Source organism: Petaurus breviceps, unplaced genomic scaffold, assembly GCF_028583685.1.
Source record: "Petaurus breviceps papuanus isolate PSGF00001 unplaced genomic scaffold, PetGlider_PUasm1.0 81, whole genome shotgun sequence".
Classification (NCBI taxonomy): domain Eukaryota; kingdom Metazoa; phylum Chordata; class Mammalia; order Diprotodontia; family Petauridae; genus Petaurus; species Petaurus breviceps.
In genome coordinates this window covers 6,507,043-6,534,044 of record NW_027186546.1, presented here as the reverse complement: position 1 = coordinate 6,534,044, position 27,002 = coordinate 6,507,043, and the positions used below count along the sequence as shown (strand labels likewise).

At 36.5% G+C, this 27,002-nt stretch overlaps 1 protein-coding gene across 3 annotated transcripts in view; it reads right to left on the bottom strand.

The window, feature by feature from the left end:
* Positions 1 to 8,253: 8,253 nt before the first annotated feature.
* The window catches only part of LOC138176129 (serine/threonine-protein kinase 38-like), a 120,918-nt gene continuing 102,169 nt past the window's right edge, over positions 8,254 to 27,002 (bottom strand). For all 3 annotated transcript variants that reach the window (XM_069106890.1, XM_069106889.1, XM_069106888.1), the window contains exons 7-14: positions 25,730 to 25,884; positions 23,981 to 24,083; positions 23,709 to 23,770; positions 17,594 to 17,711; positions 14,461 to 14,584; positions 12,506 to 12,601; positions 10,365 to 10,456; positions 8,254 to 10,221 (exon numbers count right to left, since the gene is read on the bottom strand). In XM_069106890.1, the coding sequence (XP_068962991.1) occupies positions 10,094 to 10,221; positions 10,365 to 10,456; positions 12,506 to 12,601; positions 14,461 to 14,584; positions 17,594 to 17,711; positions 23,709 to 23,770; positions 23,981 to 24,083; positions 25,730 to 25,884 (878 nt within the window). In that variant the 3' untranslated portion in view covers positions 8,254 to 10,093. The remainder of the gene's footprint in view (positions 10,222 to 10,364; positions 10,457 to 12,505; positions 12,602 to 14,460; positions 14,585 to 17,593; positions 17,712 to 23,708; positions 23,771 to 23,980; positions 24,084 to 25,729; positions 25,885 to 27,002) is intronic.

Genomic DNA, 27,002 nt, shown 5'->3' with positions numbered 1-27,002 from the left:
AGAGCTGCTATAAACATTTTTGTACATATGAGTCTTTCTCTCATTTCTATGATCTCTTTGGGATATAACCCTAGGAGTGGTATTGCTGGGTTAAAGGGTATGAAAGTATTTATAGCTCTTTGGGCATAATTCCAGATTGCTCTCCAGAAAGGCTGGATCAATTCACAACTCCACCAACAATGCATTAGTGTTCCAATTTGCCCACATCCTCTCTAGCATTTGTCATTTTCCTGTTTTGTCATCTTAGCCAATCTGACTGGTGAGGATATCTTGATTATTTTAAAGGTGACCCTCTACAATAGAGTGAAAATAGCAGAACTCAAGGAGAAGGGAATAATCATTAAGTGTCTAAGATATGTCAGGCCCTGTGCTAAGTGCTTTACAAATATTTTCTCATTTGATCCTCACAACAACCTTGTGATATCTCATCACAGTGCTATTACAATCCCCATTTTACATTTAAGGAAACTGAGGCAAACAGTGGTTAAATTAGTCACACAGTGTCTCAAAAGTTAAAAATACCTATTTATGTGTTGCTTCATATTTTGCAAAAGGGTTTTATAAATATTATCTTTTTCAATTATTAAAACAATCCTATGAAAAAGTTTATAGGAGGGAAAAACTGAGTCTCTAAGAGGTTAAGTGGCTTATGAAGGTCTCAGTGATGGGAAAGGAAAAACTAGAATTCAGCCTTCTTGGCTCCTAGTCTAATGTTCTCTCCAATAACATAGATGCAGTGATCCACAATCAACAAACAAGGACCACATTTCTTTAAAAGGATGATTCACTCATATGCCTGAAAGTCATATTGCAGTAGGCCAGATTCTAAAACAACAGGGAGGCAATGTGTGTGGACGGAGAGAAGCAGGCAGTATTTAACAGTTGTGTACCACTCCATTGGTAAAGTTTCAATGGTATTCATTCTTTGTGTTCTAAAACGCTGGCTTCTTTTTCTTTTCAGAATAACTATTTTTTTCCCTTCGTGCAATAATGTGAGACAGAGAGCCAAAGAATATCTTAACAGATGGTTTAGGAACATGATCTCTTATTTTAAACAAGTGGCTGGCTCTTATTTTTCCCCTCTAAGACATAAGGGTTGATCTTCTGTTGGTGTTCAGATGTGTGATTTCATTGGTAGAGACTTTCTAGTGAGTAAACTCTCTCCTCCAATGCATATCTGCAACTGTTCTGCCTCTTATAGTATTGACTGCCTTGGGCACTGGGACTTTAAGTGATTTGCTTTGGGTGACATAGTATACGTCATAAGTAGGATTTGAATCCCGATCTGTTCTCTAATCATTATGCCTTGTGGCTTCTCTATAAATAAAAGGATTGATTTACCAGTAAAAATTGAATGAGAAGGGGGCGGCTAGGTGGTGCAGTGAATAGAGCACCGGCCCTGGAGTCAGGAGGACCTGGGTTCAAATGCGACCTCAGGCACTTAACACTTACTATCCTGTGACCTTGCACATCTCTTAATCCCAATTGCCCTGCCTTCCCCCCTCCAACAACAACAACAAAAAAGTCACACTTCATTCCGACACAAGTCAACAAGTCTCCTCCTACAAGAGTATTAAATACCCTCTGCAAGGCATGTGCTCATCTTGCTGGGGGTAGTTGGTGTAGGATTTTTTTGGTCTTGATAGCTATCATATTTACCTAGCAAATTACAATAGTGATAATGTTCGAGTTGAGAAAAATATATAACAACAGTGACATGTCCAAGTCAGGGGGAAATATAGATAGATATAAATGTAGCTTGCTCACTCTATCTATCTATCTATCTATCTATCTATCTATCTATCTATCTATCTATCTATCTATCTATCTATCTATCTTCCTATCTCCTTCTAGATTTTATAAAGCTAGTTATCTAAGCAAATATTTTAAAAACATCTACTTTTTACAAGGCACTGTGCTGGGTATTGGGAACATAAAGACAAAAACAAGTAAAAAGAGGAGGACAGATAGTTAATAGATTGGTGAAGGCTAGAAGTTAGGTTCAATCAATCAATCAACAGACACTAATTAAGGGCTAGGCACTATATTAAGCACTGGAGAAACAAAGAGGCAAAAGACAGTCCCAGCCTTACAATCTAATAGGGGAGACAATGTGTAAACAAATACACACAAAGCAGGGTATGTACAAGGTAAATGGAAAATAATTAACAGAGGAAAGGCAATAGAACTAATCAGGGTTGGAACTTAAAGAAAGTCATCAAGTTTAGCTGCTAGAGAAGAGGAGGGAGAGTGTTTCAGGCATAGGAATCAGCCAGAGAAAATGCCCAGAGCCAAGAGATATGACCTAAGACAATATTTGCACATGACGGGTATTTAATGTTGTGAATTTAAAAGTTTTCATTGGTGCCTTTTTATTGCCCAAAGCAAAAACATAAAAGTGGTGTTTAGATAGCAGGGCCTGGAATCAGCAAATCTTGAGTTCAAATCCAGCCTGATCTGTAAATAGCTGTGTGACCCTGGGCAAGTCACTTAACCCTGTTTGCCTCAGTTTCCTTATTTGTAAAATGAGCTGGAGAAGGAAATGGCAAAGCACTCTACAGGGTGTCCCTAAAGTCTGGACACACAGGAAATCTCATTAACTATGTATATTTGAAATGAATGAAATTTTCAACAATATTTTATTTAATTAACATAAATGAGATTTCATAGGAAGACATAGGAAATGAATAGGAATCTCATTAATATGGAAAATAGTCCCCAATAGCTAATGAAAGCTTTTATTCCATATGAAATTTTCATGGCTAAAATTTATGCTAATTAAATAAAAGGCTGTTGAAAATTTCATTCATTTCATTTCTTGAAAATATGCATAATGAGATTTCCTATGTGTCTAGACCTTAGGGACACCCTGCAGTATCTTTGCCAAGAAAACCCCAAAGAGGTGGATACAACTGAAAGACTGAACAACAAAGACACAAAAACTAAACCTAGATATATAGATTTGGGAGTCACATGCATATTGAGAGAAGAGGGTCCAGGATGGAAGCCTGAGGAATATGCATGCTTAGTGGGTAGGAGGTGGGATGACAATACAACAAAGGAGATTGAGAAGAGGTCAACCAAGAGGAGAATCAGGAGAGTGATGTTTCTTGGAAGCCAAAGGAGGAGATAATATCTTGAAAGAGAGTGAGGTCAATAGTATCAAAAGATAGAGAAAGGACAAGGAGTAAGAAGGGCTGAAGAAAGCTTGAAAAGATTTAATAGATCAACAGACTTAGCTGACCAGTGGTTACCTTGCAGGGAAGTTTCAGTTGAGTGGTGGGTTCAGAAAACAGATAGTAAAGGATCAAGTAGTGAGGAAGTGAGGACAGTGACTCTTTCTAGAAGGCTGACAATGAAAAGGAAGAGATCTAGGATAATAGTTGGTTTTTTTGTTTTTTTTTAAGCAATTGGGGTTAAGTAACTTGCTCAAGGTTACACAGCCAGTTTGTGTGTGTGTGTGTGTGTGTGTGTGTGTGTGTGTGTGTTAAGTATCTGAGGCTGGAACTGATTCCCGACTCTAGGGCTGGCGCTCTTAATCACTGCGCCACCTAACTGCCCCCCCCCCCGATTTGTTTTGTTTTTTGCTTTTTGGAGGGGGGAAGGCAGGGCAGTTGGGGTTATGTGACTTGCCCAAGGTCACATGGCTAGTAAGTGTTAAGTGTCTGAGGCCACATTTGAACTCAGGTCCTCCTGACTCCAGGGCCAGTGCTCTATTCACTGAACCACCTAGCTGACCCAGGATAACAGTTTCAAAAAAGTTTTTTGGGGGGCCGCCAGGTAGCACAGTGAGTAAGAGCACCGGTTCCAGTGTCGGGATGACCTGGGGATCAAATCCAGGCTCAGACACTTAGCACCCACCCAGAGACACCTGGCCATGTAACCTTGAGCAAGTCACTTAACCCCAACTGTTTAAAAAAAAAAAGGTTTTTTTTTGGCATGGTGAATATAATGTATAAGTATAGTGTATAAGTAGAGAATGACTGATGGGGCAAGCTCTTGGCAGAGACAGAAAGATTCAATTCATGTATTGGCTTTTGCAAGAAGGGTTACTTATTAATTTTCAGTTGTTTTTTAATTGTGTCCAATTCCATGACACCATTTAGGGTTTTCTTGACAAAGATACTGATATAGTTTGCCATTTCCTTTTCCAGATGAGGAAACTGAGGCAAACAGGGTTAAGTGACTTGCACATAAGTATCTGAGACTAGATTTGAACTCAGGAAGAAGACAAGTCTTCCTGACTTCAGGCCCAGCACTCTATCCATTTTATCACCTAGCTGTTATTTGTTATTAATATCAAGCATTTATGTAGTACTTTAAAGGTTCTCAAAGCACTTTACAAATATTATCTCATTTTATCCTTACAACAACCCTGGGAGGCGGGTGCTATTTGTCATCCTCACAGAAGAGGGAACTGAGAATACAAAGGTTAAGTGACTTGCGCAGGGTCACACAGCTAATAAGCATGAATATCTGACCTCAGGTCTCCCTGACTCCATGTCTAGGCCTCTATCCACTGTGTCACTTAAGCTTTCCCTAGTGCCCTAGATGTTGGTCTAAATCTAATTTCTGCCAAACTCCTTCTACCAGTAGTTTTTCTTTTGGGGCTTAACAAAGAAAAGGAAGTTGTTATATGCAAATGCTTTTGGACATTGCTTATCTAAGTTGTTCTATTGACCTACTTTTGTGTTGACCAGTACCAAACCCATATCTAATGATTACTCCATTATGTTTGATATATGCTAATATTTCTCCATCATTCCTGTTTTTTTTTCCATTATTTCCCCAGGAAGACCTCGAGTTCCTTTAAATGGATTTTATTTCATCTCCTTATATTAAGTGACCATTTGGCAATTTGATTGCAATAGCATTAAATCTGCAATTTCATTTTAGCACATAGCATATATAGTCATTTTTATTTTATTGGTGCAGTGTAATACTGAAAAATGAGCTGTCAATTATGTCTTCCTTTATCCCAGCAAAAAGCATTTTACAGTCTTATTTACAAAAATTCTGAATGCATTTTGGTATGTTAACCACATCTTCAGTGTTTTCTTATTGCCTGTAAGATAAAAGATAAACCCCTAGCATTCTCACTTTAAATATTCACAATGTGACCAACAGCCTAACATTCTGGAAGTATCTTATATTATCCTCCTTCACATACTATACATTCCAGTTCAACTGTCCAGAAATTGGCATTCTATTTTCTAGCTCTAGTGTTGCACACTCTGTTCCCCTCATGCCTGGAAGGATGAACTCCCTTCTTACCTCTGCCTCTGAGAATCCCCACCTTACCTCAAAGCCTAGTTCAAGTGCTACTTCCTTCCAAAAGTCTTCCAAAAGTGAGCTGTTAATAAGATTTCTTTTGGTAAATTAGTACTGATCTACTGTAATGGTAAGAGAATTTGCAGATCTTTCCTGCCCCTTAATAGAGCTAGGGAATTTGAAGATATTCCCTGCCCCTTAATGGGCCTCACTTGGAGCCCAACAAGAGAAGCTTGCTTGGGGGAGGCTTGTTGTTCAGGAAGGCCTACACCTTTTGTTACTTTGTAATTAGGCAGTGGGTCATGAAGGTTGTAAGGTTCTCTGACCCTGGAGAAGGCTACATGTACCTCTGAGGTGAAGTTTTGCTTTGGGGTTCACTCATGGAAAGAGTTATGTGATTTGGTGAGACGAGACTCTAGGTAGCCATTGAGCCCACTGGCTTTGAAAACCCAGATTCATGCTTCTCTCTCTGGTAACTATGTAACAATCAGACAGCTAGAAGGCCTGTCGGTTGGTTGAATTGTGTTTTTTTTCTGTCTCTATTTTTTGTCTACTTGTAATTTGTTTGTATTTTGTGAAGTTCAGGGTGCTGACTTTTTCCCCTGAACTAAGTGAATGATATATATGTATGATTAAAGTAAGATTGTTAACCCCTTTTGAGTTGTTTTCCTTCAGAAAAGCAGATCAAAGAACTTGTGCTAGCAGTCATCCTGGGTATGCCAGTGTGCTTGCTGCTACAGTCACTTAGCTATTTATATGTCATATTAGTCTATTCTCTTCCCTCTTTTCTTCTCTCTCTATACCTATACTTTACCTTTGGTGATCTTATCCATTTCAATGGTTTTAAGCATTAACTCAATTCAGATGATTCCCAATTCAAATCACCCACCTGAATTCTTCCTTGAGGTCCAGCTTAAAACTGCATTAAGGCTTTTGGAATGGCCGGTGTATACATGTATGTGTACATAAACACACACACAAAACACATGTGTATGTAGGTCCATGCATGTGTGTATACATATCTATGTGATGTTTACATATGTATGTAACTATCCTAAGTGTTATTAGACTATAACTTCCACTATTTTAGTCTTACTGTGAATTATAATTTGAACACATATTTTTTTTCTATAGAGTACAGAAACAGCATAAATTGCCCTCCCCCAAATCCAAGACCAACCCAAAAAAAACCACCATTCATCAGAAGGAGTTTTGTAAACATAGCTTTTTTATTCTTGTCTGACTCTTGAAAAAGAAACTTAAGCCCCACCAAAACCAGCATTTACAAATCTTAGTAACTGAACACAGAACCCAATATTCTGATGATTAGTTGTCTACACAATTGCTAAACTATGTTTTCAGATTGCTTTTTAAAGAATGGAGGTCTATTTTTCTGTTTGTAGCCTTGTTCTTATTTAAAATAACAGTATCACCCTCAAATATTAAACTTTCATAGAAAACTGAAGTATTGCCTCTAGAGGTCTGAATGTCTTTTTATTTAAGTTTATTTTGAGTATTCTCATGTACATCTTTCAGAAATAAGTGCACTTCTAAAGGGAAAAGAAAAAAGACTTTTAAATAAAGGGAAAATATTGGGGTAAGAAGAAAATTATCATCTTGAATTTTTATGGGATTCAGACGAGAGAATGTGTTTAGGGGCACAGGATCTTAGCTTATCAACACAGAGATCTACTTTCTTTGGAAATTGTAAAAAACTGGATAACTGATTTTTTTTTTAACCCCAACAACGTGGAATACCAATATTCTGTAGATCTTCCACAGACAAGCATTAAAATAATGGACTTATATATGGAAAAATAGTTTTGAAATATACAGATTTCCAGGAAGATACGTAGGGGTCAAAAACAAAACAAAACAAAAAACAAACCCCATAACATTAGGCTCACATTTTAATTTCATTAATGTTTTATAATGATCTGGTAAGATCAAAAAATGTTTCCAATATTTTACAGTTCTTATTTCCCATCTTCACCAAATAATTTTATTAAAATCAGTTTGCTAAGAAATCACATATATGACTTCTAAGCAATTCAATATTTTCTGACAGCTCTACATTTTGGTAAATTTAAAGGAGATTTAAAGCTGTATTAATAAGAAACGTACATAAAGAAAAATAACATAACTCACTTTAATATAAAGGTGTTTTTTCAATAAAAAAGTCAAAGTCTACATTAAAATCAAGATATCAAGAAATCTGAGTTATACAGTTTTATATATATTTAGGAAAAAAATAATTTATAGTAAAACTTCTGCTAATTCAAAATCGTGGCAAATTTCAAAGCAAGTGCTATTACCCCAATGTTTAGTGTTTTGCCATTTAAATGATGTGGTTGACCTGAAATATGGTACATGTGTAATAGTGAAAATTCAGTCTCAATAGTACTTTGCAAATCACCTGTTGAATCTGCATCATTAATCAAATTGTAGGCTCACAAAGGACAGAGTCTTTAATTGCTTTTAGATAGGCACTTAAGAAATGCTTTTGATGAAATGATCTGATGGATTGTGAATCATCACCCTGTTAACTTGTGTGAAGGTGAGAAAAATGACACACAATAATCTAAACAAAATAAACTTTTTATGACTTCCACTAACAAGCAATTGGAAACATTTCTAGGTTCTTTCCATGAAATAATCTGAAAGAAGCAGGTTTCCTAAATTTTCTGCTTCCTTGAAATTAAAATGAGATAGTGGATATTTCAGCTCCTTTCACTAGACATTACTATTTTATTTGGCCTTCTGAATCTTGAATTAACAACGTTTTACTGTACTAGTTACTAAGGTTAAAAAGGGGAAATTAAGAATTGGATAAGGTTGCAATCTCCTTGAATCTTACCAAAACACCTTTATCCTATTAGGATAGCTCTTTTAAAAACCAGCAGTATCTAGTAAAGAATCCTGGAAGCTGAAAATGTTTATAAAAGGCAGTTACAGCTTTGAAAAATCAGAAAGTTAGTCAAATTGAGATAATCCAAATCAAAATTTTAATAGCTTTCGCCATTAGGACACTCAGTCACATGACCCAGACATGGAAAATAAAGAAGATGAAGTCATGGATGGACATATAGCAGGGGTTCAAATATTGAAACTGAACATTAGGTGGCAAAAGTAAAAGCCAGATGTTCTTGAGACAGATGCGAGGTTACCTAGCAGCAACTGTAAAAGCTTTAAAAATTTTGCATAATGTTCACATGAAATTTTTCCTTTTCAAGAGCAGGAAACCTCCTAAGAGCAAACCATCAGTCTAGATTCTGAAAAAAGGTCAGTTACAATAATTGTACTTGTTGACTGCTTTCATTATTTGGAGACACAAATTATTAGGACATTCTTAGATAACGGATTACTCTTTAACTGTTAGGTCCCTATGAAATGCTAAAACTTCAGATAATCATTTCAAAACTAAAATATAGAGTTATAAAAGATTATCTAACCTTCAGGCAAGACAGATTCACTGGCCACATCATTAGATTCGAGTATGAACTCTTACATTCCCTCCCCCCACCCAATCCTCAAAACCTTGGTCAACATTCACTTCCTGGAACCCATCTACTTAAACCACAGTGATGAAACTAAATGTGAATAATATTGCCCTTGAATAAGTTAACCTCAATCAAAACCCTTTCATGTCTTAATATGTCATTCCCAATGGAAAATAAAAATTCCTCTTAGTCATGAACACCCACTCAATTCAGGATCTTTGGTACATTTGGAGTACAATGACTAATGGCACAATAATACAAGTACTACCAAAGGAGAGACTTCCATTCAATGAACAAAAAAAAATAACAGCTATGATATGTATCAACGTCATCTTTCTGGAAAGCCAAAGTAAAGAGCTCTTGGCATCTCTGCAAGTTCATTATCATGATCAGAAGGTTGACATTTAAAAAAATAGTTTAATAAAAATACACAAATTCTACATACAAGCAGCCCTCATAGTCATTTCTTAAAACCAACTTGATATAATTAAATGAAAATAATGCCATGTTCTCTGTAAAAAAAATCCTTTTGCCTTAAGGAAAGCAACTGGACACTCTCTATCTTCTATGTAATTACATCTCCCTAAGAGTACACAGATAGCTGTGTACAAGTCAACAGTAATTCTGGATGAAAAGTAAATGGATTAGTGTTGTGTGGGAGTGGAGGTGTTGTACTTTCGTATTCGGCTCATAAGCTTGTCACCCTGTATGGTGGAGTCTGCACAATAACTTGATGATAAACCTAATTAACTTTAAATAACCAGTGTATTTCCTATTTCTATTAAAATCATTATTTAAATTGTCTTCATATATGCTCTATGGATGTTTAAACCAATAGGGCAAGTGTTCTAACAACTATGGAAGATGGCTTTTATCTTGATTATCTAAACCCATAAGGTTTGCAAGAAAACAGCAATACTGCACCATGACCTACAGGTTAGCCTATGTTGCTTTAAATGATATGTGTTTCTCCTGAATTGATTAGAAGTGTTACAGTACAAAGCCACAGTACACAGAGGCAGAATGGACGTAATGCGCGAAGGCAGTGCAGTTACAAAGGGATGTACACTCCTTTTATTCCAGTACCTTTGTATAATAAAGTTAACAAAAATAGTCAAATATTAAAAAAAATCCAGCTGGCACTGCCAACTAATTCCTGTAGAAGTCTTAGAAATCCTAATCCTGTAGAATTTCCTCTTGAAGTCGATGAGCACCACCGTCCTTGGGAATATTTATTTCAGTGTATTGTTATCTACGCCAAGCAAGCCTTGGTGATGCAGCTACCTGAGTTCTTTTGGGGTGTGGGCGTATGTGAGTTTCATTCATAATTTCCCAGCTTTCATGTAGGAAGGGATAGAACCACGCTGAGTCAACCCTTCAAACCGCTTATAGGTATAATTGAGAAAAACCCAGTCTTTGGATTTGTAGTCTGGTTCTGTGGTATTTGGCACTGTAAAACAGAGACAACAAGTTAACCACCTACAAAGGAATTCCAAAGAACTTTTACAATGAAAGATAGGAGCGACAAGGAGAATAAACACATTTCTATAGTGTTTATAATCAAGAAAAGTTCAAAGTGGCATTTTCTCTTACCTGGTTGTAAGATATCAGATTCAGGAAATTCATCAAAATTTGATGTATCATCAATGCTTTTGATTTCTATGGGAATTGCAGCTGGCCTCTCCCTACACATGCCAAAGAAGAGCATTAAGCAGCTGTAGTAAACATTAATTTACTTTCAGTTGCCCATTAACTAAAAAAATCCCACTCAGAAATTCTGCATGCTGTTCTCTGGGCATTACAAAAGACTAACAGAGGCATTAGAAGATCTGTGTTGGATATCCATCATCTGTATGATAGGATTAATTAGCTAAATGTATTTTAAATTTGTAATTTAAAATAAAAGACTTTATTTGCTTGACACTATTAGCTCAATTCTATCATATACTCTATTTTCATAACTGCTGTCCCATTCCTACCTCCTGCCAAGGAAGGAAAGGAAAGAATGGACGAAGAAGGTAATAAATTGACAGCAAAATCAGATAATCTTTTATCTAGACAATGTCTAATTGTGCTTGTGTCCTGTCTGGTATTAAATAGTGGAGTATTCCACTTGAATAGTTCCAACTTGATTTAGCCGAGATTAGAACATTCTGTTATCCAGAAAGTGATCAGAAGTGATCACTTGATAGTGGTCTTTTCATTACCCCCTCTATAGGGGGAGAGGGTAGTATAGTGGAAAGATAAATGGAATTGCAACATTAAAAAAGAAACTGAATGCATCAGTTTGTTAAAAATGCAAACTTTTTTTTTGCTTTTTGGAGGGCAATTGGAGTTAAATGACTTGCCCAAGGTCACATGGCTAGTTTTTGTGTTAAGTGTCTGAGGCTGGATTTGAACCCAGGTCCTCCTGACTTCAGGGCCAGTGCTCTATTCACTGCATCACCTAGTCTCCCAAAATGCAAACTTCTAATGTGGAAATATGTTTAATATGATTGAACATGTATAGCCTATATCACAGATTACATGCCATCTTGGGGAGGGAGGAAAATTTAGAACTCAAAATCTTATAAAAGTGAATACTGAAAACTAAAAATAAATAAATAAAACTAAGATATCAGAAAAATTACAATAAATAAAATTTTAAAATTATAAGGGACTAAGAAAAATAGAAATGCAAATCTATAGAGCGTAGATGGAGGGAAAGAATTTGGAACTGAATATAAAACTGAATTAAAGAAATGAAACAGGAAAGCAAAATGCAAACTTGATGCCTATATCTGGCAAAGAACCCTTTAGTCCAGCCACCTCACTCTACAGATGAGGCCTATGGAAGTTAAATGACTTGCCCAAGGTAACACAGGTAAGGGAAAATCAGAGGAAGGATTTGAACACAGGTCCCTCTAGGTAGTAGATCCAGTGTTCTATCCATTGTATATTTCAGCAGCCATGCAGATTAGGATAAAAGAAAGTGATTAGGTCCTCATGTTATCTATATAAGCCAGCCTCCTGTCATATGAAACAAGTTATACTATATATTTTAAAATGAGTAAAATTTAACTCTCTTTAGTTCTATACCATTAACTCTTTCTAATCCTATGCACATGTCTCTGAAAGGTAGAAGAAAAGTATCTTTAATCTTTTCCTCCAGAATTTTCCACATTGGTTTTAACAGCAAGAGTCATAATGTAGTAAAATGATGACAATATTTTAGTTAAATATTAAACTGAAACCAATAATTCATGGTGAGGGAAGAATAATAAGCAAATTAATCTAAAGTGTTTCCAGTTGTCTTTTTTACTTCATGTTTAAATGAGATTTTATCTTTATATATAGACAGAAGCATCTAATGAACTCATCACCCTGATGAAAAATAGTTACTATCACATCTAAATATATTTTCATGTATTAATAGTTTTTAATGAAGCAGAAGTCCTTACTTTGATCAATAAAAATAGCTCTGAATAGAAAAAGTTCAACAGAGGCACAATTATATGTTTTCAAATTGTTTGATACATGAATCTAGTCAATTAGCTTTAATCTGCATATTCTAATATGAATGTAATCATGAAAAGTGTATTTAATGTTTTAAAAATATACTAATATCTACTACCTCAATGAAATTATTCTTATCTTGGTTCTTACAGGATATAATCAAACTGATTGTTAGGGTTTATTAATTTTTTTTAACTTTTAACTTTTTTTATCCTGTCATATATGTTGGATGGACATACCTGATGTGTCCCCAATCTACTCCTTCAAAAAAGGGATGATCCTTGATTTCCTCTATTCCACTGTTTCCAATTCTATTTTCTGAATCAATACAGAATCTACAATATGGAAGCAAGCTATTAGCATAACAATCAAGACAACTTCAAAGAAGTCATTACTGAATCAGATATTTGAAATACTTCATCTTTAGTTAATAAGCAGAAAATAATTCTACATTTGTAAATTTTGAGGAAAAGCAAGTATGTTTTTCTACACCTAGAGGTGTTCAGCAAATGATTTCTGAGTGAATGGGTAGATGAAATAGGCTACAGAAATTGGTAACAAGCAATTACAACAATTTACCATTTTCCTTCTCTTCTTATGAGTTTGGGTCACAGTCCTACAGGGATACAATTTTCTACAATAATGCTCTTTTGCTTTCTTTGTATTTCCTTCCAAATTTAATTATTTTCCTGATTTTTGAATAAATATTTATTTTTCTCTCCTCATTTATCTCCAAACAATATAAAGAAAAATAAACCCTCATAATAAATATACATAGCTGAACAGAACAAAACTTCTTCTTTTGTCATCTTTGCCAATCTAATAGATGTGAGGCTGAACCTCAGAATTGCTTTAATTTGCATTTCTCTAATTATTAGTGATTAAAGGATTTTTTTTTTAATATGGCTATTGATAGCTAGGATTACTTCCTTTAAAACTGCCTATTTATATCCTTTTGCCATTTATTTGAACTAATTCCTTACATATTTTGGATATGAGACCTTTAACACAGAAACTTATTGAAAAGATTTTTTTCCACAATCATTTATTCCCCTTTAATTTTAACTGCACTGGTTTTGTTTGTTTAAAAAAAAAAAACAACCCCAACAACTCTTAATTTTACACAAACAAAACTGTCCATTTTAACCTTAGTTGTCCTCTCTATCCCTTGTTTGGTCCTGAACTTTTTCAGATCTATAAATCTGACAGCCAATGTCTTCTGTGCTCACTGAATTTGTTTATATGTGTTATTTTACATGTAAGTCATATATTCATTTGGAGTTTATTCTGGTACACAGTGTAAAGGTTGGTCTATACCTGATCTCTGCCAGATTGCTTTCCACTTTTCACAGCAGTTTTCCCCAAAGAGTGAGAGCAACAGACATTAATTACATCTTATAATACTATTTCCCAACTCAGCATATAAGAGAATAAGAACTTCTACCCATGTCCGCAATTTGCCCTGATTGGTGGTTGCTTCGGTTGCTCAATGCATCTAGGCCTGGGTTCCAGCCATTCTTCGCTTCTTTCTGTGGCCATCTTTCCATTAGTGGCCACACTGGGTGTATATGCCCTGTCCCCCCTACCTACTCTCCTCTCCCCCACAGTCATTCCTGTTCTATAACCATAATCAAATCAACTCTGTCACTGCTCCTAGAAAGAGTGTATATCAATCTAATTCCTTATGGTGTCCCCTATGGTATCATGCTTGCAACCTCCCAAACCAAAAATATCCTTCCCTCTTCACCACTCTCTTATATGCACTGTCTCCCCCATTAGATTGGAAAGTATATGCATTATTTCCCATGAAGCTGAAAGCTTCTTGAGGGTAGAGACCGTCTTTGCTTTTGTAGCTGTATACAGTGTATACTTGGCTCTTAAGAGATGATTATTCATTCATTATTTCTTTCTTTCATGAGATTATACATATTTGAAACATCACTGCTCTTTACCATCCTAATTAAGAGTTGTTAATCTTGAAATTATTAAAATCTTGAAAATTAATTAACTGAAAATCAATAATCTTAAAATTATTTTTAAAAAGATCAGGTTGTTCTTGAAAGTATAGTACATTCTTTATCACTATGTTTTAAATCTCAATTAGAATTGCTGAAAAAATTAAAATATCTTGCTCCATTTTAATCACACATCTTTAAGATTCCATTGGGTCATTTATATGGATTTAGGCACTAACCTGAGAATTAGGTCCTTAGCTTTTTCTGATATAGGTACTTCTGGAGGAAATACTAGAGTTTCTTTCCAGTTCATAACTTTCCTGTAAGTTTCTTGTGGTGTTTCAGAACAGAATGGTGGATATCCTACATAGCAAAGACAACAAAGTTTCATTTGATTTTTTGATCAAACATAGTAAGAACTGTATAAACCATGGCACGTGGGAAGGGAGATTAGGCCTAATCTACTTGGCTCTGTAAGGCAGAAGCAACTTTGATGTACAAATCCTTAGTGCTAACTTTGATTCATTTCTGGTTTTCTTCTCACATACACTTAGTTTTCTAAATCCTTCCAATTCTACATTTTTGATATTTCTTACATCTGGTTCCTTCTATTCCCACTGGACTCACATCAAGACGGGCACTTCCTTGCTACCTTCCCACATTATTTTAACCACTTACTAACAGCTTTCTTTCTTTGCTTTCCCCTTTAATCCAATCCTTCTTATACAATGCCAGCCATATTTAACGTCTTAACTACAGCTCTGCTTACCTTACTTTTTGCTAAAAACCTATTGTCTCTGAGTTAAAACTTCTCTGCCTTCTCTGTTCTGGTACATTAAAGTCCCTCTATGATCTGTTACTATTCTATCTTTTTAGTCTTATGCTAAACCGCTCCCCTTTACTTCCTCTCCACTGAATCTAAAACACACCTCTCTCAGTCCCAAGTATGCAATTGCTACCCATCCACCAAAGACCATCTTAAATACCTCCTAATCAAAGATACTTCCTCTGATTGCCTCAGTTAGAAATGATCTTTACTCCACTGACATTAATATGTCACTTTGTTATAACTGCTATCATGAATTTAACATGCATTATTTTACATTTATTTTACAAAGATTATATGTATCAAATTCTCTGACTAGATTATGAATTCCACGAGGTCAGGGCTGCATCTTATCTAAGTTCAGAATCTTTCTTAGTCCTTAGTGTAGTGATCTGCACCCATCTATTACTTAAGAAATGTTTGCTGAATTGAATCAATAGAATTTCAGAGGTAGTAGGAACCTTAGGGGTTATTTAGTTCCACTTTTCTTAAGCAGCTCTCTACAAGATCTCAGATAAACGGTTAATCTGGTTTACTGCTTGTCTACAAGAAAAGCATGAAATTTGGAGTCAAGAAAACTGAATTCTAGTCCCAGTCTGAAGACTATCTCTGTGACAATGGGCAAGCCAAACAGCCAGCATTTATTAAGTACCTTCTAGGTTCCAGGAACTGTAGTTGCTTTCAGGGAGCATATGTTCTGCTGAATGTTACATAAGCTCTTAACCCCAGTTTCATTGTCTGTAAAATGGTGGTAAGAATGCTTTAACTTATGTCTCTCCTGACCAAGAGATGTTGGACACTCAGCAGATAATGAGGCATATATATCTGGACACAGACAATGTGGGAGCATATTTTTTAACTATGTGTATTTATTGCAAGAGTTTTCTTTTCTTTTGTCAGTGGTGGGTGATCAGGGAAAGTGTTATGATGACCTCTCAAAAAGAGAAAAAAGAAAGAAAAGAAGGTCATGGAAGCGCTTTTTTTAAGTGCAGAGAAGAGAACAGAAGGAAGGCCAGAAGGAAGCACAAACAGAAGACCTTTGAAACTTACATGTTAAATTTATTATGTGCTAAAAAAAGGAAAGGCAAGCTGCAGGTGATAGAAATTCAGAGTTTTATGTTCAATGCTCTTTTCTTGTTCTACTTTGCATATGGCAACGGTCATTTCATTTTGTCTGTGCATTTCAGAATAAAACAATTTTGAAAATACTTCCACTACCTTGAGGGGTTTTTGTGAGGAAAGTAAATGATGTATTGCTGTTGCAGCTGGGATTCAAACTTTATTATTATTATTATTAAATAATGAAATAATATTTGAGAAAAACTTAGCACAGTAGGTGCTTTTAAAAAATGCTTGTTTCTTTCCTTATTAAACACCTACCACTTACAAGGTTATGCAAGAACTGGGGCTACAAAGACAAAAGGAAAATGGTTCCTTTCCTCATGGAGCTTACATTTTATCGATGGGATACAGCACATACACAAATAAACACATATAAGGTATGAAGGGGTAAAGAAGGACTCAAGGCACTCTAGTCACTGGGCAGAGAGAAGGAGACATGATTTTCTGCTGAGGGGATCAGGGAAGGTGGTATCTGAGCTTAATCTTGAAGAAAGGTAAGGATGGAGCCCACGTGGGCACATGTAAACAGGGAGTGATGTGTTGAATTTGGAGAAAAGCTAATAGACCAATTTGACAAGAACAGAAAGAGTGTGTGTGTGTGATAGTCAGTAAAGTGAAATAAGGCATAAAAGTAAAGTTGGGGACATACTGTAGGAGGCATTCTCATTTTGTCCTAGAGGGGAACAGGTAGCCACTGAGGGATCAGTAAATGATGCCTTCAATCCCTGCTAACTATAGGATTCTTTGGACTATAAGATATAACACAACTCAATGTGTTTTAAAACAGAATAGGTACTAGGGGACACACATATATAAATAAAAGTTTAATTATATAAGATAGGGATTAGACCCATCATTTCAATGGTATGAATGCTTGCTCACTTGACTTGATTTGACTATAGAGAATTCCCAGATAAGAAAGTTTCCTTTACCAATGTAGTTTATCACCTTCTCTGCAACATATAGTCTTAGAGATATAGCCTAAAGCACCTAGCAGTTAAATGACTTGCCCAGGGTCACACAGCCAGTATATACCAGAAGCAGCCTTAAACTCAAGTGTTCCTGGCCTTGAGGTTGGCTCTCTATCCATGATACCACTTTGCCTCTCAAAGTATTTAAAGGATTTTTTAGAAGTATTCCTATCTCCATTTTACTACAATGATTGTATAAACATCTTCCTAAACTCTATACTCAGAAAAACATATTTAATTATATGAAAACATATTTAAATATGTTGAAAACATGCATATCCCAAGCTTCCATTATTATTTTACCATGAACAAAAGTAGAATTAACAACTTTCTAAAAACAAAACACAAAACCATAAGTGATATATAATGGTGACTATGAATATTGTATGTTCTGTCAGAGCCCCTTAAGAACATTTATGTACTGTAGATTGAAATTAATAATGAAAGTCATACCTATTAGCATTTCATACATAATCACTCCCAAAGACCACCAGTCACACAATTTGTTGTACCCAGTCTGCATGAATACTTCTGGAGCAATGTAATCTGGAGTTCCAACTGTCGAATATGCCTGAAAGAGAATACTTTGTCAAAGATACACTAACAATATTCTTTGAAAGTTCTATATGTGAATTGGAATAAGTATTATTTGAAATGAAAAGCATATATCAATCCTTCCAACCAAGATCTACTTTTTAAAAGGCACTATATGTTAGGGTATCTAGAATTCAAAGATGAAAGACAATAGAGTCTGGGCACCCAAAGAGAGGGGATGTAACACAAACAAGATAAAAAGGATATAATGTAAAATGTGATAAGGGCAAATGAGAAGCTCAAAGTGCTCTTGAAAAATGTGAACATAAAGGGGATCATTTTTATCTGGGGTGAGAAGAAAGTGGGAATCAGGAAGGCATTGGGGAAGAAGTGGAATCCAAATTGGGTCTTGGAGAAAAAGAGGAAAAGATTTCAACAGGAAGAGAATAGGAGGGAGTGTGATCTAAGCATGGGACACAACCCATGAGAAAATGGAGTGTTTGGAAAGAGATTTGCAAACAGCTAGCAGTTTGGCCTGATGTGAAATGACTTAAAAATAATTTATGATTTTTAAAAAAAAAGTTAGGTGAAGTTGAATATGAAATACAGCTGAAAGCATATAAGTCGGAGGTAAGTTTCTCAAATGATTTTGTATTTTATTCCAGAGGCAATAGGAAGGCATGAAAAATTTTGAGCAGCGAGTGATATAGTTAGATTTGGGCATGAAGATTATTTTGGCGCGTGTGAAGGATAAACTAGAGATGAAAAACAAGGCAGGGCAGAGAAACCATCTAGGATCCTATATGAATGGTCTAGAGCCTTAACTAAGAGGTTAGAATTATTAATAAAAAGGAGAGGACAGATGCCAAAGATTCTGTGGGATCAGTATCAGTATAAGTTGGTGACTGAGTAGTAGTTGAAGATGAGCAGAGAAGAGTGAAGGTTGATCCTGATGCTTTGAATGTGGGTGACTAGTAAGATAGTGTGCCAATAACAGAAATAAGCTGTTAGCAAATTTAAGCATAGAGAGGGGGAGTACAATTAGGGACTTTCTCATTGAAACATCAGGAGGGCAGTTGGCAATGCAGAATTGGTGCTCAGGAGAGAAACTGGGGCTAGATAAATAGACTCAGAAGTCATCTGCATAGGACTTCAGTTGGCAATTCCTCATGCCTTTGGCTGTTAGCATTCTTTTTTTCAAATTATCTTGTATTGGGGCAGCTAGATGGCACAGTGAATAGAGCACTGGCCCTAGAGTCAGGAGGAGCTGAGTTCAAATCCGCCTGAGAAACTTAACACTTACTGTGTGACCTTGGGCAAGTCATTTAACCCCAATTGCCCTGCATTTCCCCCCTCCAAAAAGCAAAAAGAAAAATCAAATTATCTTACATTTACACTCATCTGGGCACACATTTTATCCTCTCTGTAGAACTGAAACTTCTTTTTTCCTTTCTGTCTTTGTATCTCAGGTACAGTGACATGTGTATTATTAGGGGCTTTAAAATGCTTGTGAAATTAAAGTCACTTCTTTTTAAGCCATGGAGTAGAGAAAAAAGTGTAGAGAAAAACAAAAGAGAAGTCTGAAGATAGATCCTTAGAGGACACACATGTTTAGGAGACAGGAAAAGAAAGATAAACTACAGAAGGAAATAGAGGAGTGTTTGGCTAGGTCAGTAGCCAGCAATATCAGAACCACTATAAAAGGAGAAAATGTTAAGAAAGAGGGTGGTCAGCTGTATCAACCTCTGCCACAAAGTGCCAAAGAGGATGAGTGCAGTTAACAGAAATAGGGAAGTGAGGCTGGATGACGACTTTGGGGAGTGAGAGTACTTTTAATAAGCCAAAGGATGGAAAGTATGCAAAAGGAATGATCACAGGCAAGAATTAAAACAAATCCAGTGTCATGGAAGCTAAAGGGGGAAAGGGTTTGAAGGATGCTGCAGAGAGGTAAAGGAACAGAAGAAAACTGGTAAAAGAAGGAAGAAAACAAGCATTTATTCAACATCTACTTTGACTCAGGCATTACACTAAACACTTTACAAATATTATGTCACTGGATCATCACAACAACCCTTGGAGGTGGGTGTTATCCCCATCTTATACTTTGAGGCAAGCTGAGGGTACGTGACTTGCTCAGGTTCACACAGGTATTAAGTGTTTGAGGCCACATAAGAACACAGGTCTTCCTGATTTCAGGCCCAGGGTACTATCCACTGTGCTACCTAGCTGCCTTAAAATGATGACTGAAGCCACTGGATTTGTCAACAAGGAGGTTATTGGAACAGTATTTTTTTTTATTGTAATATATATATATATATATATATATATAGTATTTTTTATTACAAAGCATTTTATTGATAACAGAGGTGATAGCAGAAGCCAGATACCTCAGGGTGTAATGGGAATGTAAATTTTAAAGATCTTCCCTGCCCCAGGCTAAAGTGCACCTGGAGCCTGGGGTGGGAGGCTTGTTTTTCATTAGATACTTTTTGATTGGCCAGTGGGTCAATAAAGTTGTTACATTCTCTGAGCCAGGAGAAGGCTATATAAGCCCTGATGTGAGGCTTTGTTTTCGGGCTCACTTTGAGAAGTGTTCTGTGATTTGATATGGATTCTGGGAAGCTGTTGTCCAGAGCCCCCTGGCTTTGAAACCCAGATGTTGATTGGGTATGGATGTAATGGTTGGACAGTTTGAAATCTGTCTACTTGATCTGTTTCTGTCTTAATAATTCTGTCTGTATATTCTGAAGTTCAGGGTGCTGACCTTTCCCCTGTACTAGGGAAACGATACATGTTTGACTGATTAAAGTAAGCTTGTTAACCCATTTTGAGTTACTTTCCTTTATCAAAGTAGATCTAAGAACCTGTGTGAGCAGCCACCCTGGGGGCGCTGGGTGCTTGCTGCTACACAGGGTTGTGAATATTACCATATAGATACAGAAGCAGTGAATGTTGCCTATTCTGTCAAGTAATTAGAAAGTGAAAGGAAGGGAAGAGATAAAATATTTCCTCAAAATTAAAGTCAAAGGGAAGTATATATATTTTTCAACACTGGAGATATGAGTGTATTTTGGGATAGAATGAAAATAGAGGGAGAAATGCAAGACTTCTAGACTCCCCCTGCATTCTAATGACTTGAAAATCCTCCCTACCCCATCTTGCATTTCTTCCTCTACATAGGTTACTTTTATTCTACCTCAAAATATGTTTAGTTCTCCCATATTGTGTGTGTTTACACACTTCCTCTGGATTTGGCCAAGCCTTTAAGGCACCATTTTGTCTCTTCTTTTCATTAACTACTTGATAGATTAATTGATGGAGTTGTGTCCTAAGAGGAGTTTATAGGATTAAAAATACAAATGGAGTTATTTCCGTGGCAATTTCTACTTTTAAATTGGACATGACCTAATGTACTTCATTATTGCTTATTGGAAAATAAACAGGAAGTCTGCATATGTTTAATTAATTATGACCCTCCAAGGCTCCAAGATAGCTTGTGAATCTTGTATATGCATACGGACAGCATGGAAAAATGAAATCCAAAGACAATTTAAACATTTTTGTCAAAAGCAAATACCATGATATTAGTTGAGAGACTTCAATACAAAGGTGGAAATAGATGAGGATAGAGAAAAATATGTTGGAAATGAATGGATCTGGAATAAGGAATGAAAGACTTGAAAACTAAACAGAAACTTCCTATCTATTTTTGGCCACAGAAATTCTTAAAGTACCAAAAACAATTTACTTAAAAGAACTGGAAGACATTGAAAATGGTAAGGATCAAATAATAGCATGAAAATGAGACTGATTAGATTTTAAGCATGGAAAAAGACTTGTCACAGATACAATAATCATTACTGAATCAGGGGTCTGTGTATAGTTAGGCCACTAACTTGTTAGGAGTGCAAATCAAAAGAAGTACAAAGTTAGAAGACAGAATTAAAATGAGTAAAGAACATGGCAAGCAATTAAAAAACTGCACCTTGACAGCTACTTAAATGTCCTTGGTGATAAAATGATATACAGATAGAAGGTATGACAAATTATAACAATTATGAGTATAATAAATACTATAATAAAGAAATTATGATAAAACGAATTACAAGAATTCCATACAAAATTTCAACCAGATGAAATGACTGAGTGACAAGAGCATGGGATAACCTCTAGGCGGCTGGTCTGTTCCACTGGCATACTTGCAATGTCAAAATAAAGGGAGGAAGACCTCCCCCACACACAACACTGGTGGACCCCAAGCTTCCATATTATGGGATGACATGGGCAAGAGTTGCCAAGGATTGTGGATACACATAGAGGGGATTCTGATCTGTGTCATCAGTGGGAAGAGTACAAATCCACTAGAGCCAAAAGCACCAAATTTCTCTATCCAGCATTTTACCTAAATTGACAGGGCACTAAGCTGCCTGCAGTAGGTGCTTAGTAGGTTCTGAAGGAACTAACTGGTTTTTGAACTCTGGTGAAGATGCTAATGAAACAACCAGACTGCAAATAGCAGGAGGAAAAGAAGGGCATTCTTAGAATTACTAAGCAACAATTATGCATTGGGTAGTGTAACAATTTTTTTTTGTTCTATACTTGTAATTTCATCAGAATTATTAAGTACCTACTATGAGCCAGACACCATATTAAGTGCTGGGGAAGTTAAAAGAGACAAAGAGTCCTTTCCCTCAAGGAGCTTACAACCTAATAGGGGAGATAACATGTTAAAAATATATACATAAAACAAGATGGACACAGGATAAAAAGGAGATGATTAACAGAACAAAGGCCCTGGAATTAAAAGGGTTAGAGAACAGGTCCTGGAGAAAGTGGGATTTTAGTTGGGACTTAAAGGAAGCCAGCGAGCAGAAGAGGGAGAGAACTACTACAGAGACTACTTCCACTGATATCGATAAGCAGCTCATTGGGAATTTGATGTCTTAAAAGAATTGGCTGGGACCCTAAGAGATTAAATGACTTGCCCCACAGATAATACATTAGAAGTAGGGCTTGAAGTCAGATTTGCCAGATTTTTTTTTTTTTTTGCTTTTTTTGGAGGGGCAATTGTGGTTAAGTGACTTGCCCAAGGTCATACAGCTAGTTTTTTGTGTTAAGTGTCTGAGGCTGGATTTGAACTCAGGTCCTCCTGACTCCAGGGCCGGTGTTCTATTCACTACACCACCTAGCCACCCCCGATTTTCCAGATTCTAAGACTTGAATGTACTCCCCCCCACCCCACCTCCATGCTATATATCTATTATTATCTTATATGCAAAGCAACTGTAAAATGAATTTAGCTTCCTTATGCAAGGCTATGGAACAAGTTCTTTCTTGGCTATTTAATATTTCATGAATGTATTTCCATAGTGGGGAAATTCTTTCCAGGGATGCAAACTGCAAACCTTTCCACGTTTAAGGTGCATGGTAATTTAAGAATTTCTGTGTCCAAAAAATAAATCATCACCAGATTTTGATGGAATATCTGCCTTTCATTGCTGCTCAGTCATTTTCAATAGTATTCAACCCTTTGCTACCTTATTTAGGGTTTTTTGGCAAGGATACTAGAGTGATTTCCCATTTCCTTCTGCTCATTTTACAGCTGAGGAAACTGAGGCAAACAGAGTTAAATGACTTGCCCAGGGTCACACAGCTAGTAAGTGTCTGATGCCAAATTTGAACTCAGGTCCTCCTGACTCCAGGACCAGCATTCTATCCACTGAGATGCCTAGTTTCTCCAGCAGCTACCTATTAAAGGGTAGGGAACCTATGGCTTCCGGGTCACAAGTGACCCTCTATGTCCTCAAAGCCTCCCCTTTGATGGAATCCAAGCTTTGGATTTGATCAAATGGCAGCATGTGGCCTCAGGGTTGCAGGTTCATCACCTCTGAGCCCTAAATTGTGCTAAGAAGAAAAAAAAAACCAAACACGACAAAAAACAACAAAAACCCCCCACCCTACCATAATCTCAATCAGTACACATGACAGTCAAGTTGAAACCAGTCTAATAGCATGAAGGTCTAAAACTACTCACCAACTGTCGCCTATTTTTCTTCCACGTTTCTGCTTTTCTTTTTGAGTTCATGTTCTGGAATGCTAATTTCAACAAAACAAGGATTGAGATATAGTGAAAAAGTCTGAGCAGAAAAACTGAATACAAAGTTTTGACTTAGTAATTTCATGCCAATAATATAAACTTTTACAATTTAAAGCAATTTATCTTGAAAAGCAGCTTAGTGCCACACAACAATCAAGTCCCTGAAAATAATACACTGAGTCTGTTTACTAGAAAACTCTGAAACTTACAGAAATCACTTGGTGGGTTATGTGTGAGGTTCCTATAAAATTCAGTCCTATGAGCTTTCTTTAATCCTGTGCATAGGCCAAAATCAGACAATTTTACGTGACCCTGGGGAAAAAAAAGGTCTGGTAAGTTTCAGGGTACATTTTGAGACTGATTTGTTTTTATTAGACTTAATTTGGAAATATGCCTTCTAAAGTACTTAGTTTAAGATGAATATATATGAAGATATTAAATACTGTATGATGATCTGAGAGTAGAGTACCATATATTAAAAGATAATTCATTCATTTACAACAGGGGTCTACAAATTAAGGAACAAGAGCCAAAGTGGCCTTTGTATAGCCTGGGAGCTTAATGGATTAATGGCTTAAAAAATTTAAATCCAATAAAACTTTATTTAAAAATGTGAAAACCATTCTTAGCTTTGAAGACTGACAAAAATCAGGCAGCTGACAGGATTCAGGTTTGAACCAGAGGTTATAATTTGCTGACCCCTGATTTATAAGGTTGCCAGATGCTAAAACATATTCATATTGTCATATTTAGATCCTTGATACCATTATCACTCACATTTTCTCCCCTATCTGCCTCATTCTGTGAAATAAAGTGGTTTATTCTCAATGAAAATTCAACCTGCCCATTTTCATTTGGAAAAATCTGTAGTTAATGGTAACAAAAGAAGAAAGATGATAAACAAAGGGGTGGAGAGAGTGCTGTGGGAAGACAGGCATACTAATGCACTGTTGGTAGAGCTGTGAAGTGGGTCAAACATTCTGGAAAACAAATCAGAATTATATTTTTTAAAAGTTACTAACTGGTATATACTGTGAAACTTCAAGATACCATTACTAGGCATGTACCCCCGGGATGTCAAAGACAAAGGGAAAGGTCTGATATATAAAAATAATATATACTGCACTTTTTTTGGTAGCAAAGAAGTGAAAGAAAATTAAGTACCCACCAGTTGTGGAATGGTTAAAAAATGCATATGAATATAACTCAATATTACTGTGTCATGAGGCAGGTAGGTGGTACAGTAGATATGAGTAAGGAACACCTGAGTTCAAATCCAGCCTCACATGCTTATTAGCTGTGTGTCCCTAGGCACTTAATCCCCATCTGATTCACTTTCCTCAACTGTAAAAATGGGGATCATAGTAGCACCTTCCTCACAGAGTTGTGAGGACTAAAAATGAGATATTTGTAAAGCTCTTAACATGGTGCCTGGTACGTAGTAGGCACCTTTTTATAAATGCATGGCCCCTCCCCTTCTTCATAAGAAATTGTAAATATGAAGAATTTAGAGAAATTTGGAAAATCTTGAAGTCTTCCTAAAAAGAGCAAAGTAAGCAGAGCCAGAACAATTTAAACAGCGACCACAGCAATGTAAAGGAAAACAACTCCAGAATTCTGATCAATGCAATGACCAATCATGACTTTAGAAGACTGATAGTAAAGTCAGTCTCCTATCCCTTGGCAGAGAGGTGGTGGACTAGAGGTGTGGAATGAGGCATACGTTTTCAGACGTGGCCAATGTGTTGATCTCTTTTGCTTGACTATATTTTTTATAGGGAAGAGTGCTATGGTACAGTTGCAAGTGGGGTTGAAAGTCATTGGAAAGTGACAATGAAATATAAAAAAGAAAACACCATTATTATCAATAAAAACATTAAGGGGGAAAAAGCCAACAGCTCCATTTCTTTACCAAATAATAACCAGCAGGTTAAGAGCTTATCAGTTCATTCACATGCCTTGGCATCCAATAAGAGGTTGTCTGGTTTGATATCTCGGTGAATGAACCCCAACTGGTGAATTGCATCGATAGCCAGAACAGTCTCTGAAATATAGAACTGGGCTTCTTCTTCTGTCAAGGTATCTTTCTTCATTAGTAATGTCATCATGTCTCCTGAATGGTGGAAATTAAGAGGCATGTTATATGAAATGCCTCAAAAAGGGAATTAATTGTACTTAGAGAGTATTCTCCAAGGCCCCTACCAGTTCTAAGTCTATGATTCTATCATCCTGCGGTCCAATCTGTGCAATTTCTGTAGAGTTCTGTCGTCAAATATTGGCCCTAAAAATCTTAAACAACATCTGGGGAGAACGGGTATTTATACTGTAGCTCTTTGTAGCTAGAAACCCACCACCTCCTTGGACCTTCAGTGACTATTTGAACTTAAGCTAATACTCGATTCGGGGACCTGGCCAGAGACAAAAGGCTAAACTGAGTCAAGCTACGGAGAACCAGTCAAGATTCCTAGTTCTTCAGACATCAACAGGGCAGGAAAGCCCCAGCATTGCTCCCTCCTTGAATGAAGTCTTCCTTCAGTCCTCCAACTCTCCAATGTAACTCTAGGTCAAGGCAGAAATGGGCAACAGAATCAATGATGCTATTTCCTAGTCTATTTTTAGCTTTCTACCTCAAGGGGTAAGACTTGAAAGCAAAAGCTGGAGACAGGAATCTATTTTCTGGGATCTCTACATCCCTGCCCTTTTCTCTCACTCTCTGTGTTTCATAGCAATGCCTTCTCCTCTCCGAAGTCCCAACAGAGTAGCTGCCTCTTTCCTTTCCTTTGGCTGCTGCTCAAATCTCCATCTCTGGGAGTACCACCTTTTCTTTACCTCCCTGCCTTCTTTACAACTTTCTTGGTTTACTTGTTCCAAATTTCCTTTTGCTTTTCCATTATCTGTTACTTGGGTACAAAGACCCCACAACTAAGATTTTCCAGGACTGCCCTGCTTTCGAATAATCTATATATATACACTAACTAAAAAAAAAAAAAACACTTTTAAGAAAACAATGTGGGGCAGCCAGATGACAGTGAGTAAGTGAGTAAGAGCGCTGGCCCCGGTGTCGGGAGACCCGGGATTGGTTCCGGCCTCAGATACTTGGCACCCACACAAAATAGCTGACCATGTAACCTTGAGCAAGTTACTTAATCCCAATTGCTTAAAAAAAATAAAAGAAAACAATGTGATTTTACCATGCCATCCCATCAAATTATCATCCTATGTCTATCTGTC